This window comes from Psammomys obesus, unplaced genomic scaffold (genome assembly GCF_907164565.1).
Source record: "Psammomys obesus unplaced genomic scaffold, mPsaObe1.curated_primary_1811, whole genome shotgun sequence".
Lineage (NCBI taxonomy): Eukaryota > Metazoa > Chordata > Mammalia > Rodentia > Muridae > Psammomys > Psammomys obesus.
Window position 1 is genome coordinate 3,869,864 of NW_026585626.1, and position 17,347 is coordinate 3,887,210.

A 17,347-nucleotide genomic window follows, 5' to 3' on the forward strand; every position below is an offset into this window, starting at 1 on the left:
CACATGGCATCTCTGAACATAGAGTCCCCAGAGCCTTCCCTCAGGAGGCACAGACCTGCTAAGAAGCTAACGGAGGAAAGACACAGGGGTTCAGTGTGTTTTCCTCATCTAACACCCTGCCAGCCACCGGGAGATCGCTGAACACACAGCTTCTGAATCCATGCTTCCTACCTAGTCTTTTTATCAAATGTCCTTCTTCTCAACCTTTAGGCCCTCTTTCCTATCAACACCAGATACTCGGTTCTGATCTCGATCATGGTTAAGTCCTCTGCACACAGCATACACTTGGCCCTGAACTCTTCTTCCCCAGCTCTGTGGAGCTGGGGTCTCCTCATGGTTCAGGTTCTGTACAAATGTCACCCTCCCAGACAGCCTTTCCTTGGGTCACTCTAGAACGAGCTCTTCCCTGTCCCCACTGCTCACTGGTTTGTATTACCTGTGTGAGCTCCCTTTTCGGCCTTCACCACAGCTTGTGAACAGATGTGGTGATAGGTAAAGCTGCCTTTTCTTACGTCTTGCCTATCTTTGCTACAAAAACTGGGCTCCGCAGATGTAAGGGTCTGCTGCTACCTCAGCGCCGGGGTCACAGCCAGTTTATACAGTGCTTGGAGGTTTAACCCAACGCTTTGGGCAATCACTGTGCCAGATGAAATACACCTGCGGCCCCAACAATCACTAATTTCTTCTTTTTGACCATTCAAAAATTATCTTATAACCGTATGTGCATATGCGCTATGCCCGCATGTATGACTGCATACAACTTCCATGCTTAGTGCCTGAGGAGGCCAGAAGAGGGTGTTGGCTTCTCTGGAACTGGACTCACAGATGGTTATAGGCTGCTATGTAAGTGCTGGGACTTGAACCCATGCCCTTAGAAGAGTAGTCAGTGCTCTTACCCATGAGCCATCTCTTCAGCACCTTCTTCTAATGTTTATTCTCTAATTCCTTTTGCCATCCATGTACTTGTCCAACATTTCCTAGTTGTGTAATTATTTGAAGGTTAGTATGTTGTCAAGTGCTAGCTTTATTTCAGTTACTGTTGGTTAACTTCTACAACCCGTTAACGTCCTCTCACAAAAGGCAAGGCTCTTAGATACCACGTAAATGCTGCCGAGTGAATACAGGGCACACTGAATAAACACAGACACATGCATGTATCACCTCATGTTTTTGTGTGCTGCCTTATCCTCAGGCTTCTACTCTATTTGCACAGCTACTATATACCCGAGCTTGTTTCTCACAGCACCTCCTTCTTGATGGTATCCAGGAATGCCCTGGGCTCGACAAAGACATCAGCGTGTTCCCGTGGTGAATAACTGAACTGGAAGAGACCTGGGATCCTTGCCCAGAGCTATAAATCATCTGCTGACTTGCAGAGTGACACAGGGAAAATTAGCTTTCGGGTGCTCATGCCTCAGTTTCCCTCCCTGTAAAATGCTCGATGCTTCCCTGCCAGGGCTGTGAAGACAATCAATGAGGTAATGTCTCAGCATTTGGAAGTCCTTGGCAGAAAGGCGCTACATAATTACTATTTGGTATTCATGCTGCCCTTCATCTGTGCCAAGTACTTTATGATCATTCCTCGGGAGTTATCCCCAGCTACTGTGAAGTTGCCTTCATGTCCATTTCCACTGAAAGAATAAAGATGCAGTGAAAAGCTTAGACATGTGTTTCAGGTCAAGAAGGCGGTTCCAAGTCTTAAAAGGAGGGTCTTCAGCACCTTCCACTCATCACAGGCAGAGCCACGCCTTCCACCTAAACCAGCCCCAACAGGAGAATTCCCTGCTGAAGCTATCTTTGGGGTACAACACATAGCCACTTGTCTTTTCAGGTTGGGCCAAACTGTAAAGAAGGTGAAAGTGAAACCACGGTTCTAGAACTAGAAGCCCAGGCTCACCCTTCTTGGCTTAGGCATCTCACTCTTTCTCCTCACTTTCTGTTCAGCCGTCTGCATTGGATAACTCCATCATCGCCTCGTGGGGGCCATATTTTACTACTACTCATTTCCAAGCCCTAAGGAAGCCCAGGCACAGCGTACGCCATCTTGAGGCTCCGTCTACCTGATCAATACTTATGCCAGCCTGTTTACCCAGCGTGTAGCTCATGAACATTAACTCCAGGGAAGCAAGTGGAAAGATGGGCATGAGCGTAGCAGAAGAGCAGGTGCAGTTCAAGGTTAATGGGACGGCAGAAAACACCAGCACACTGCTAAGTCAGCTGGCCTCTTCCCCACTGGCTGCTTCCTGCTTCCAGTGAGAGGTACACCATTGCCTGCTGAAATCACCCCCACCAACCTTGCCCAGCGACGGCGCACCAAGACAGTTCTCTTGTCTCTCTGGTCCGCACATTTACTTTCTGACCTCCCTTTCATCTGATCCACTTACATCTAAAAGAAGCATCTATTGGTGCTGAGGCGATACTGCCATTAAAAATGACCAAAAGCACATGCATAAGCACGTGATAATGGCTACTCCGTTGGGTTGTGAGAAGATAACATCTGAAGCTCTTTAACACAAATTTGAATAAAAATTTCCATGGCAACTGATGGTCTAGCCAGGTAAAAATCAAGTAGTGGGGGGATTTTGTTTCTCTCCCTCCACTTCCCTTTCTCTTTTCCACGAGTGTTTATCTGCCTCACATTCCACTCTCTTAAACTTTACTCCAACCAGGAAAGACCTGATGGTCTTAACTCAAAGGTCAACCTAGGAGTGTGGAGCTCATACACTCAGAGAAGACTCAGCCTGCTGCCCCACTTCAACTTTAAGAAACCAGTGCACCCACGGCTGACATTTCAGGAACAAAAACTGAGCACTCACTACCAATTGGCTGTCACCAAAGGGAAAGCTGAAGGACCTAGATCAAGAGAAGGAAACTGAGGCCAGAATAGTGGGTAAATGTATTGATAAGTGCCATGGATAATGTAAGGTAGGTGCAAACAGCTTAAAAACGCTCATGACTAATCCTGAGAGTCTGAAATAGGGGTAAATTAAAATATCACACACACGTTAGAGGAGAGAAGGCGACTGCAGCTCAGTGTGCAGACATTTTTACAAGGGCAGACAGCGTGGTTAATTTTATGAAGATGAATGTGAGCATTAAGCTGGTAACGATTGTCAGTAAGAGAAAAGGAAATTATAGGATGCTTTTCCTCCATGGAGGGGAAGGAAAGCTATGCGTATCTAGAATAAAACAAAACGTGAAAAATTCTAGGATAGAAAATCTTTGCCAAAAAAAAACGTAAGTTCAAAATATAAAAGCCCTCTCCTGCCCCTCCCCCCAAATCTCTTACCTTAAAATTGCTGCTGCTGCTGCTGCAGCAGCAGCAACAACAACAAAATGCACCAAGTGGTGTACTGGACATGAACAGTACCTGCAACCCACTGTGAGAGCCACCCTGTAGCCAACTGTGGTGCTACAGTGTCCATGTCGGTGTCCATGGTCATCAAGATGGCTCATGACCTGTACACTCAGGCTCACTGTCTACTTTCTGCTTCTTCCTCTTCTTACTTTCTAAGACCTTGGCAAGCAGAAATCAACCCATCACTCTCTTTCTCTGTCCTAAAATCTGCTCCTATAGAGGGTTCCCGTTACATTTATTTTTGCCTATGACTGTGAGTCCGTGTTACCCTTTCTGGAGATGTTATAAGCTAAAGCCTCCATCTTCACTTTTAATGGAGAGGCTTTGGTCTAGTAGCAAACAGATTTGAAGCACCAGGGAATGGCAGGCTAAGTAGAGAAATTTCCAGAAGCACAGGGTACCCTTTCATTTGCTACTTGGGCACCCTATCCCAGGTAGTCTCTTATTCTACACATTGTTTATAAGATTGCATTAACATTTAAGAATTAAATGGCTTCATTTCACTTGAAAGTCAAAAGCAATTATTTTTCCATAAGTTGCCCAAACTGAAATTTAAACTTGAATTTTATGTGAAGGGAAAAATCTGTGCTTTAGTTGACAGCATGAATGTCATCATATAAAAATCCTAGTTTGGGACAATTATGACCACAAAAAGTAAAACAATGACTCTTTTCCTCCTTATTATCTGTAAGTATAAATCATTCTCCACAAATTCAGTTGTGCTTGGGTAAAATTCTGCATGACACAAAACAGAAGCAAGGAGTCTTTCAGTGATCTATCACACACTGTCTCTCAAAGGAAGGAAAAGTCATTTTCATAAACAAATAAGAACCTCTCCCCATAAAAAGAAATCAATCTTTTGTTTTTGAGTCCCTAGCACTATTTCAAGAATGAAGCATTTCTGTCCTGACAAAGTACTGACACATTTGGATGGAGCCTGTGTGTGGATTTAGAACACACGTATCATTTGAGAGCCTGCCATGCTATATTTAGTTAGAAATAAATACATCAGCTGGGATGTATGCATGTAGAAAATGGGCCTCCATGGCAAAGGCGGCTGTTAACTCCAGTCCCAGGCGATGAGAAGACACAGTGAGAAAGGGAAGCCAGGGGAGTACACAGGAGGACACGAGCATGTTTTAACGGCTGCGATAATTTGCCATGAAAGGATGTTAAGGCCATGGCTCCTTGCTGCAGCATGCCATGCGCTCCTGAATTAAATTACTGCTATGCAGTCTGCTAGCAAAGGAATGTGTAAACAGGCCATATAGCCTTGCATCAGTTCCACAGACTGTTGCACAACGCAGAATGCCTCTCGATGTGTCATTTCCTTCCTGGCCACCTTCCCAGCTTCTGACAGTCAGTCAACAACAGAAAAAAAGGACTGAAAGAGATTTAAAACTGCTCTTCTGGAGAGCGCATTCCCCACCAAATTCCACCAAATACCAGAGCCAACCTCCACCAGCACTGCTCCCTTAAAGAAAGGGGGCGGGGGAGGGATCTTCCTGCTGTTACTAACATTTTTAAATAATGTTTTATATGCTAGGGGCCAAATGATTGGCATCTGTACCAACCAAGTTGTTAATATGCACAGGTCTGTAAATATCAAAATATGGAGTTTGCCTGTAATGTCTGCTGCCTGGGCACTTTGGAAACAGTGACAAACCCAGGTGAAAGGGTTAGGACTGAGGAGAGGGTTTGGTGAGTAAAGTGCCCTCTATGCTAAGGGCCTAAGTGCAGATCACCAGCGCCCACATTAAAGGTTGAGCATAGCAGTGCAGGCCTATGACCATAAGGCTGAGGAGGAAGAGACAGGAAGATGCTGAGGATTCATCAGCTAGCCATTCTAGGTCAATCGGTGAGATGCTGGTTCAGAGAGAGACCTTGCCTCAAAAAAAAAAAAGAGGGAGAGAATTCAAGAAGACACCTGATGTCAGCCTCTGACCTTCACACCCACGCTCACATGTACGTGTGTACCCCACATGGACACATGAGCATACATGCATGTACACACACACACACACACACACACGCACACACGCACGTATAGAAATTAAGGGCTATTTTTGCTGGTGTTTCTCAGGGAGAACTAAACTTCAGGCCCCCTGGCATCAAGAGCAGCACAAGGCCTCTAGAAGTTTCCTCAAAGTGTCTCCACAGGCAACAAGAATGTGGACACAGGAAGTGTGTATCCAGAAATATCAAATAACCTTAAAGTGTTTCTATTCTTTATCCAGGCAACACAGCTTACCTCTCCCCCACCTTTGTTCACAGGCGACCAGGTTCTAAATACGCATCCACCATATCCTAAATAAGCAAAAAGCCATGCATGGCTGGCCATCAGAAAAAGCTCAAGGAGAATACAAAGCAATAGCAGGGGAAAAAAAAAAAGGTGAGCCATCCCAGATGTTATCTAGAATGCAGAAAAGAAAATGCTAACTTTTCCTCTCTACCCTTCTCAGCTCTGGGAAACAGCCCAACCCAACGGAGCAGCAGAAGAAAGCAATGATAAGGCCGCTGCAACCCGACCTTCAAGTGTAGTATGGTAAAACTTCTGCCACCAGACTTGTCTGAAGAATACGGAGGAAGGGCCGGGGAGATGGCTCTCAGCAGCTAAGGAGACTCACTGCTCTTGCAGAGGGATCACGCTTGGGTTTTCAGCCCACATCGGGAGGCTCACAGTCACCTGTGACTCCAGCTTCAGAAGCCCCATTGTCCTTTCCTGACCTCTGAAAATGCTCACACCCATGGGTTTATACACGTATGCACAGACATGCATACACACAAATAAATCTTAAAAAAAAAAAAAAGTATATAGAGAAATAAAGCCTCTTTGGAGACATGAATTTTTTTGATGAATTGGGGAGCAGTGGAAATCTGTAAACAGGAGAAGGAAATAGTTTGGCCATGGGACCCAGGTCACAAACCACGCAAACCAGAGTACTAAGGCAAATAGTACCCGTACTTCTTTAAAACCTCCCAGACATTAAAGAGTCAAGCAGAGAAGATGCTGCCTCCATGTGTCCTGCACCTGTGGGAAAGGGGTTGGAATGCCATGGGGAAGGCAGGATTCTTCAGGGATTCTCTGTTCTCCCAACATAACAGGGGAAGGTGGCTGGACACAGCGAATGAAGTCCTGCAAGGAACACAGACTTGGCCATTTCTAATCTCTCTTTGAGAGTAAATGCTTTACTTCCTGGAAGTTGAACACACAGAAGTGTTAAAGATCCACTCATACATGCCACGTCCTGTATGTCAGACACGGAGGGCACACACTATGAGATCTTCAGGCTTGGCGATTTATGGATTCGTATTTCCTCTACAGGGCGCTATGTCGCCAAGCAAGGCTTGTGACAGCTTTTTCTTCTTCTTTCCTATGGATATTGATGTGGCTGACTTTGATATTATCTGGCGATTATTGTCAGCACCATAAGATCATATCCCCTTCATTCATCTCACATTTGCAAAATTTGCTCAACTCACAAAATTTGCTATGGTTGTAAAAGGGAGTCTCTCCACGAAACTTTAAAAAAAGAATTAAAAGTCAAGGGGCCTTTCAAATGATGACACTTTGAGGGCAATTCTCCCCACCCCCACCTTGCAGCAGGGAGCTCAGCAACTAAGCGTGAGCACAAGCCTATTGCACTTGTGGTCCAGGGAACCACTCACCTGCCACTCATGCCTGAGCCTTGGTGTGGTCACTTCCTCTTCTCTCTGGGCTTCACCTGTGTCTTGATTTAACCAAGAGAGTGGAGAGGAAGCTGGCTCTGAGCTTGAAGATGGCCTAGCAGCCCCTATTCAGCGCATTAGGGAGCCCTCAACTGCCGTGCAGGAAGCCAGAAACAGCTCATGAGAGATCATGCGGGGAGAGAAAGAGGCCCCGGAACACCATGGAGGAGGGAGACCCCTTTTTCCAGGGTCTCTGCCAAAGCACTAGACACATGAATGGAACCATTGTGGACTGTCCAGTATTGGCCACCGTCTCACTACGGCTACCACATGTCAGAGCCCAAACAAGCCCATCAGAAAAACTGCCCGGGTTAATTCTGGCCAGCCCATGGAGTAGTGAAAAACATTTATTTATTTTTTAAACTAGTTATTGTTTTAAATATTTGCCTGGGGAATCATTTCTGAAGATGCATGATGATTCAGATGACTTTAACCTCAGTGACTTACCTTTTCCATCCCCTTCAGTCAACAATGTCTATTTCCATCAGTCCTCTTCCCTAATGGAAAACATAGTCAGTTCCCTAACTAGAGAACATGGCCGTGTTAACTGAGTTTCCACCTCCCTGCAGAAATTCTTTAAATCAGGCTGGAGTTGAAGCCAAGTGCATAAGTGGACCGGAGGATCCTAATAGGAAGTGATGTGTAAAAGAGTTAGAAATCCAAACACATTACTGTGGCTGCCGCCACTGCGCCAGCTTCTCCTGCTGGCGAGCAGACGGCACTTGCTCTTCAAAGCTCAGTTGCCAACAGAAGGTCAAAGCGCTGTGCCTCCGTACAAGGCTTACAAATTTGGGATCTTCGGTATGATGTCATGTCTTAAAATGATAAGCTCGGGCCAAGGAGAGAAATGGCATCTTGCAAAGAACGTGCACCGTGCTCATGTTTACGCTACTTAAGATGAAGGTTCTAATAAGTCACGGGCTACGTTGCTTTAAAGGGAAGTTTTATAACTGAGATGAATCACAACTGCAGAAGATCAAAGTTGAAAAACATCAATGATGCCATGGGGTACTTTTTAATCTTGTAATGAGTGATGATCATGTGCTCTTATGAAGTGAGTCCAACTGCCAACGCCAGATGTGTATATTAAGAAAGGGAGTTGTTTGTGATGCGACAGTCCTGGCCCAGCTGCCAGAGACAGAAAACACGGAAGGATGAGTCCTGTCAGTTTTGACTGAAAAGCAAGTCTTGGCAGATATGTTGTTGATAAGGAGGGCCCCAGAGTGGGATTCGGGTGTCACCCAGTACCCTGCCTGGGTATGGTGATGTAGCACACAAAAGTGTTGCTCTTCAGTCCTGCACAGCTTTCCCCGGGCAGTGTGATATAAATATCTGCTCAAAGCACCATTTAGAACACGGATCAGTGTCATTTACTATTGTGCGAAAATTAGCAAAGCTTTATTCAAGGGAGAAAAACAACACAGTGGAGTGCAGATTACATGGCCCCTGTTTCCTGGATGTATACAGTAAAAAGTCTTCCAAAACCTCCTGACAGTGGAGAAGGCCAGTGAGGTAATAGCTGACATTTCACGAGCACTTCCTACGTGACAGCTGCTACGCTACCTAGTTTACATACCACGTATCGTTTAACATTCTCACAGTAACTGATGCGGAAGATAGTATTTTCATTAGTCTTCAATGATGAGAAAAATAAGGCCAAGTACAGTTGGGGACCATGTCTGTCTGCAAAGCGGGCAAATGCTGGCTTCAGGATTTTAGACAAGCGCCCTGACAGGCCCAACTAGTGAACTCAGAATGTGTCCTTATCCAGCCATCTGGACCATTGGAAATAATGATTTCAGACTACACTCAGGTCTTTAAGGGAAGAGCAGGGAATCCCATTGATAAACCGGAACCAATAGCACAAAGTCCCCCAGTCCTTCAAACAACTCAAGCAACAAACAGAAATATGCTACTTTGATGGCAAATTACAGCTACTTTGGGAATTATAACTGGAGGGAAGATAAACTGGACCAATTATATTGATTATCATTTTCGCTGTGTGTAGGGAAGTCCTTTACTACAAGCCTTTCTCTGTTGGTGGCTGATAAAATTAGACATTTTGAAATCTAGAGAAAGGATGGAAAACTACAATTGGTGGGCCACCTCTGGCTCACCACTTGTTTTTACAAAGTTTGGATATTTTTTTAAATGATATATTTATTATTATTTCTGTGTATGTGTGTATGCCTACGTGAGTTTATAAGCACCATGTGAGTCACCTAATGTGAGTGTTGGGAGCCAAACCAGGGTCCTCTACAAGAGCAGTAAGCACTCTTAATTGATGAGCCATCTCTCTGACCCTGTAAATAACGTTTTATTTAAACACTGCTGTGACCGCTTGTTTGTGTATTGACTTAGACTGCTTTTGCAGTAAAATGGCAAAGTTGAGTCCTTGTGACAGATGGCCAAGAAGCAAGGTAGAAGGATAGAATCCAGCATTGACCAATTTGTAGGGTTAACCAGTGACTGATCCCAGATACACCCCTACATTCAGGTAAGTGGCCATTCGGTGGCAGGAAAATGTCATTGCATATCCAGATAGCATTAATTTTATAAAAAATACTACAAGGACCAATGTTCTTCCACTCCTAGATCTGTGTCTGCTTCCCATCCTCCCTGAGGACTACCCAAAGAATGAACTCAGATCACACATACAGCATGTATCTGCTATTCCGAGGCCTCATGGCCTTCAGGGCACTTGTCTGTCTTTGCAGATCAGTAGATCTATCAGCTAATTCATGCTGCTCCCTCCCCCCCCAAAAAAAAACTTTTGAAATGAGATCCTGCCATACACTGGAATCAGAAAGCCATCAGCCTGCTCACCTTCTTGCCATCTCTTTTAGAACAGGATGGCACTAACCCTTCCCTTCTTCTCTGCTAACCATCAAGTCAGAAGCACCCATCTCCACTCTAAATACGCATACCCTCAGACAGACACACACAACACATACCCCAGACAGACACACACAATAATGGTTTTTCTATGCACGGAAGAAAGCAGCTGGGATGGGCAGGAACCAGCATCTTTCAAAGGCAAATATTAGTGGTGTTGAATAAATACTAAAGGCTATTGTGCCACTTTATGCATCAGGAAAATGGGAATGACTCTTCAGCAAACCAAGGGCTTGTCGGGTAAATGGTTGGAAGATGTCTTGCCTCAGAAGGAAATCAACCATGATTTATGGCAGTCCAGAAAAGGCTAGCAAAGCCCAAACCAGCTAAGATATTCCTGAACTGCTCTCTTCCTCTGTGCTGCATGACCTCTGACCCTTGAGACTAAAGATTTAGAGGCTCACACACACACATACACACACACAAACTAAAATATCTAATAGGGCATTCCCAAACTGAACAGACAGGGCCAGCACTGACCCAACATTAGGAATTTGGAAGGAAGCCTTACACATGAAAGGAGGAGGAAACAATTCTTAGATAGGAAACTTCCCTCACTCATCCAAGCAGTCAGCCTTTGTGACAAAGACAGCAGCATAAGGGTCAGGAGCTCCTAGAGGATCCCATTGCTAAAAGATACACAGCATGGGTAAAGGCAAAGCCATCTAGGACTCCTCTCTTCAAAGGAAGGAGAGAGTCCAGCCTCACTATCTGGGTATCATCATAGAACAAATGCTTCTGTCTCTGTCTGCCCCATCATAAGCCAAATTTACCTTCCTAACTGCAGTGCCTAGGACTCCAACATATTCAGCTAGCAAAGGCAGAGCTTTCTATGATATTTATTACAAGGCACAGAACTCTTCACACTTCAACTTTGAATAACCTTTACACTATAAATATATTTTAATGCTGCTATGCCAAGCTTACTCAAATCAGTGGGGATGGCAGGAGCACGGAGCAAAAGTCAATCCGGTCTGATCCAGATTCAGGAAGAGAATAAATATTGGCCCAGAGAGTAAGTTCCCTACCTTTGGCTGACTACTGGATAAAACTTTGCAATAGACAGACAAAGAAACCAAGGTGGACTTAAACCTAATTTGTATCTCTTGTTAAAGGAACTGTCTAGAACAGTTACTAGAAAATGACCAAACAACAGTGTTGTAACAATGAAACAAGTTATCATTTACAAATAAATCCTTTGTAATTAAGCCCTGTGCTCTTTATAAAGGGAACTGAGTGGGCGAGCTAAAACGAATTCTTGGGCCATGGGAAACACACACAAATGCTTTTTGACTAAGCTTTTGATTTTTAAGTTTATAACTTGCTTCCTCGGCCTTGGTGGGTCTCTGTGGCCCTGCCCACCTTACAGAATGGGGGAACAGAGTTTCTTAGCTAAACATTATCGTGACTGATTAGCTATCTGCTTGTTCCCCAAAGTAATACAGCCTAAAGCAATTCTGTGGGGAAGGTTAATCTATTAACTGTAAAGTTCTATTAACTGTCCCTTCCTAAAAAATACATGCAAAAATATGACAAAGTTACAAAAGCCATATGCAGTGACAGTTTTACTAACTCCTTCAGAATAAATTCTTCTCGGGGTCCCCACAAACACTCTTAGCATCTTCAATAGAAAGGCCAGTACTTACTTCTTGGTTCCCGGGGACCATCCACTGTCACTTTAATTGCTCTATGGTAAGTGGCCACTTGTGGAGGATTTGTGAAGACTGTTATGGTCAAGGTGAAACTCTTGCCTGCAGATGTAAGAGAGAGAAACACAGTGAATACAAACGGGTGATACTGATGAGCCTAGAATAATATAGACATCCAAATTTCTCCGAAGAATCTCCGAGATATCGTCAATCAGGAAGCATTCCTGTAAACCACAAACCCTCTGATGGCCACTGGAAAGCACTTCTAAAATTGTCTGCCTTCATGCCAGGTTGTGTTCCTGATCCTTGGAGAAAATGGAAGAGCAGAGACACCTCTTTACATGGCTCTGGGATTTTGTTTCCACTACCAAGGAGATTGTTTTGGGGATTGGAGGCTTCTTGCATAGAACCCCAGGAAAGATGTAGATCTTAATCACATACAAATTTAGAAGTGTTTATTTAGAATCAGTTCATGACCCCTTGAGAGAACAATAGTAAATTATTATTGGTGACGTTATTTACTTTACATGGCCTTAGCATTAAGTGAACTGCTTAAGTGAACTGCAATAAGATGAAAGAAGGAAGCTGTTGTGGGAATCATTTCAATGGGAGCCCATCTCCTGTCCAGGCCTTTATGAGCCTGTGGTACCAGATTTCATCATGGAACAGTGTCATGGAACAGTTTTTCTCCTCCCAGTTCGCCCCTCCCTAACACACATCTCATTGCTAAATCTTGAAGGAACTCCCGATAGCAACGTATTTTTTGCTAAGCACCTCTCAATGCAAGCACGAAACTTTACTTTCTGAAGAGGTTTTCTGCAATGATAAATCCCCTCTGATGCTACAAATTAATGAGCTAAAAGTGATGAATAATGGTGTGGGGGCAGGAAAAGTGTGGTAAAAGATCTGAACGTCTGCTTTCTCCAGAAGACGCTGGCCTCTGTTCTACAGACTCACTGACAGTTGTAATCAGTTAGATTTGCAATGGTTAGTCATGTCAGATAGTCAAAACTGCAAACTGTTACAAGACAGGAAAAGGTGGGCGTGAAACTGTGACTCAATAAAACATCAGCAGGCTGAGCTGAGCGTCTGCCTCTGTAACAGATAAAAAGCTCCTTTTGTTTTGCTTTGTTTTTTTTGGTCAGATTTTTCCCCCTTCTACTGAAAGCTGGGAGTATTAAATCAAAACACAAATCTTAGACAATATGTAGCAATGTGAAGTTTAATGCAATCTTTTCATAGCTTAATATGGAACAGGTTATGCGCCAGGCTTAATGGAGAACAGGTCTTTGGCTGTCAAGTCTACTGAATGGCTTTTCTTTTCAAACCAGACCATGTAAGTTCCTAAAATCTGGTTAAGAAACACATCATTTGTTACTGTGTGTGGATAGTCTTAAGACTCTGTGACTGCTTTTCCATAGCTACAGGAGTTGAGAGGCATAGACAAGGGAGGAATGTGGGAAGGGTAGCATTAAGACAGATGAGTATTGATTAGAAACTCAGTAAGCTCCAGCCACACCAAGCACATTATCTCATCGAACCTTCACCAGCTAAGACTGTCACCCCAGTTCAGGAATAAGGAAGTCTTAGCCCAGAGAAGCTTAGTAATTTACCCAAGGTCATACAATTAATAAATGAGAAAAAAATCAGGAACTAAACTCAAATCTTTCTGACCTTAAAATAAATACTTTAGGGTAGAAATGTAACTCCAAGATACAGAAATGGCATGTATAAGGCCCTGGGTTCAATTCTCCCACAGAAAAGAAGGAAGAAAAGGAAAGAAGGGGAACTGAAGAAGAGGAAGGAAAGGAGAGAGGGAGAGGAGGAAATAAGGAAAGGAAAGGAAGGGAGGGAGAAAAAACAGGGAGGGAGGAAAAGGAAAGGAAGAAGGAAGAAATAAGGAGAAAAAGGGGGGAAATAAAATGAGGGTTTTTTTTTTCTATTTTGCCACAGACTATGAAAAAAAAAATAGGTAACTCATTTCTAGGTGTGCCCAGGAAATAATAACTATAACTGGATTAGTGTAATGAATGAATCTATCTATTTTTAAGTATCACTGACTCATCACATTGTAGTTACTACATACGAGATATTACATGGGTTTAAGTAATTTATGTCAAGTACAGAGCAGAGGGTTTATTGTAAACATTAACACTGGCCAGGAGAATAAGAAAGCCAGGAGTCTAAAGTAGTCCCAGAAAACTCAAAGTCAACAGAAATGGAGATCAAAAAGTTGAGTAGGAGGCCAAGATTAAGAACTAAAAACAACGGCTGAGTCTCTGGATTCAAAGTTAATTTGAATTAAGACATTTAAAAATACTCTTCTGGGTGAGATCAGTGATCCACGTTTCTAACGGTGGCTCCAAAGGCCATGGTTGGAAGACAGCGTCCCTGGTGCTAATAATAATGCATCAAGAATGCCTATGGCTTGCTCTTCCTTAACGTCTCTAAAGGACCCGCTAGTGATGATGTCCATGAATATATCATGACTGGTTTTGAAGGTGTTCCTATTTTAAATCTTTACAAAGTTGGGATAATAAGTTTTCTATGCTGCTCCCAAAGCCAGAGAAATGTACTTCATTAGAAACAAAGCCAGATACAAAATCCATCCTTCAAGCACAAAGAATCAAAATGCTTGTAGATGAACATATGGTTCCCCTTTTTAAAACTCCTTTAGGGCTGGTGAGTTGGCTCAGTGGTGAAGAGCACTTGTTGTGGCAAAGGGCCCCGGTTTGATTCTCAGGACCCACATGGAGGCTCACAATCTCCTTAGGTGCCAGTCAAATCTGTGGTACACAGATATACATGCAGGCAAAACACTTGTACACAGAAAATAAAAATCTTAAAAATATAAATAAATGAATAAATAAGTAAAGCCTTGAGATTAAAAACAAAACAACCTGCTTTAAAAAAAAAAAAAAAAAAAAAAAAGGAAGGACGAGGGAGAAACCGTCATCTTCTGTATCTTGAGACAGGGTTTCTCTGTCCAGCTCTGGCTGTCCTGGACTTGCTTTGTAGATCAGGCTTTCCTCAAACTCATGGAAATCTGCCTGTCTCTGCCTCCCTGACTGCTGAGATTATAAGCATGGGATTATAGGTGTGTGACACCTATAAGCTCAAATTTATGATGAAAGCAAAGTCAGAAAATGCTCTTTGCATTTCTGATTAGCCCTATCCTCTGAATGCAGTGTTGACAAAACTTCCAGAAACTCTGATCTGACTCACTAATTTGTTCAACTCACTAAATTAGTTCATCTTACAATAATATATGCATTTCCTGAGTCAAGTGTTCATGTGGGCATTCATGATTTCATTAGGTAAAAAACAAAAAGTTTTCCAAATTCTACTTTCTAAAGAGATCAGTGGTGCAGGAATCCAGGATTATATTTTTAATACATAATTTTATGTGCATAGGCATTTTGCCTGCAGGTATGTCTGTCCATCATGTGTATGCCTTGTGCCCCTGGAGGTCAGAAGAGGGCATTGGAGCTCCTGGAACTAGAGTGATAGACAGTTGTGAGCAGCCATGTGGGATGCTGGTAATCAAGCCCAGGTCAGGTCCTCTTGAAGAGTGGCAAGTGCTCTTGGTGACAGAACCATCTCTCCAGTACCCAGGATTACATTTTTAACAGTGGCTCAAAGGGCTATGATGGAAAGTTACTATCCATAGCTGATCCACAAATGCCAGGCTAATGATGACACTTAAAACAAATCTTATGTGGGATGGGAAGATAGCTCCATGAGTAAAGAAGGCCCAAGTATAGATTCTCAGCACCCATGTTTAAAAAGGGGGGAGCATCAAGATGTATGTCTGTAACCCCAACACTAGAGAGGACCATGGGGAAATACAGAGCCACCAGGTCTAGTTGACACAGTAAGCTACCTGAGAGACATGTCTGGAAAAAAAGAAGTGGAAAAGAGATTAAAATAGACATCTCAGTAGCTGGGAGTGGTGGCATGGGCCTGTATTACCAGCTCTGTGAGTTTGGGGCCATTCTGGTCTATAAACCGAGTCCAGGACAGCCAAGGCTATGTGGAGAAACCCTGTCTCAAAAAAACAAAACAAACAAACAAATAAACAAAAAAACAACACAAAACAAAAGAGTCACTTCAACACCCACCTCTAAGCTCTGCATGTACTATACACAGGCACACATCCCAGCACACACATGTGAACACATTCATAATCCTCCACAGAATCCTCCACAGGCAAAGCTAATTTTATCATCCTCGGTTTCATCTAGGAACTAGTCCTGAAATATTACCCAAAGCCATATCATTTCCAATTTAGAGTTAGAAGATGCCAGAAAGAGCCAGAAGGGATAGACTGTGAGCAGGTTTGTGTCCTAAATTGACAAAACACCATGCTCTGTGCATTGTAAATGCTTTAAAAGACTTGTAAATTAAAAGCAGCAATGCTTGATGTCGAAAGAAAGGAAGCACCCCAAAGAAGGAAGGAGAAGAGAAGGAGGAAGAGGAGGAGGAGGAGGAGGAGGAGGAGGAGGAGGAGGAGGAGGAGGAATAGGAATGGTCAAAGTCACTTTAAACGCTTCTGTGTAAAATGCTAAGGAGAAGGAAGAGATATTTGAAAACCATGACTTCAAGCAAGTCTCACTGTTGTTGTAATTTATCTCGGGCATTTTTAAATGTTGTGGTCCTTCAATAATCTAGGGAGCAAAAGTTAATGGGAATATGGATGCTTTGTAAACCTAAGGCCCATTTTCAATTTCAGAGAGTCTATGCTTCCACGAGTGAAAAGGTTAAAAGAAACATGTTTATGAAACCTGTTTTGTTGTTGTTGTTGTTTGTTTTTCATTTCTTTTTAACACCATCAAAGATACATTTTGTAAAAGTTGGGAGAAAAAAATCCAGTGGGCAAAGCTTGCAAAGAAGACTTAGCAGCAGAGATGAGGATGTGTAAGAATCAAAGAGGAAGCAGGAGATGGTCTTGTAAAAAAGCAGGTCAGGCTTGAGTTTCCTGCCACTGAAAACCTGACTTATTTTCATCAAGAGCTGTCTCCTGCTGATACACTCTGTCTTTTTTCTCTCTCCACTTAAGCTTAATCTTACTGCTTCCTCTCATTCAAAGTAATATAGTAATATAAAATCTATTATTAGTGATAAATCAATTTCTCTCTCTGCACTCACCCCCTCCACCCCACCCCACCCCCAAGTCTTGAAGACAAGTCTGGACCAATTTCTCCATCCTGCCTCTGGCAGCAGACTGGAGCACTTCAGATCCTCCACCACGTCCCGACTGCTTCAAAGGAAAAATCCTACTTTCTTCAGTTAAGATCATAAGAAATATAGGGGGAGGGGGTCAGCTCTGTTTGGACATAATTACACTTCATCAAAAGAGGCTTCCTTCATCTTCCATGCGTGAAAAGTCTGCAAGCAGTTAAGTCTGTCTTTTTTTTTTTTTTAATATAAAAATTGCTATTTGGGAAACCAGCCAAAACTCAGAAAGCCAATATAGTAAAACAGTGCACACCCTTTGTTTCTTTTTGAAGTTTCTTAAATAAATATGTTGAGGGTTTACAAAGTACACTATCACTCCGCCATAGCTTCTAGTCAAATTGATCAGAAAAAAAAGGGTGATTTAGCGTCTATATAACACAAAACTGCAATAAATGAAAACACAAGTTTGGATCTGTAAAATTAAATTAAGAGCAGCACCCCATCCTTTAAATATTAAAATTCACTGCTCTGGTTACAG

General features: G+C 43.0%; 1 protein-coding gene across 5 annotated transcripts in view; it reads right to left on the reverse strand.

Annotated features, from left to right (window-relative positions):
• The window catches only part of Runx2 (RUNX family transcription factor 2), a 127,361-nt gene that overhangs the window by 98,652 nt on the left and 11,362 nt on the right, over positions 1 to 17,347 (reverse strand). For all 5 annotated transcript variants that reach the window (XM_055612433.1, XM_055612426.1, XM_055612416.1 and 2 more), the window contains exon 3: positions 11,629 to 11,733. In XM_055612433.1, coding sequence (XP_055468408.1) covers positions 11,629 to 11,733 — 105 coding nt within the window. The remainder of the gene's footprint in view (positions 1 to 11,628; positions 11,734 to 17,347) is intronic.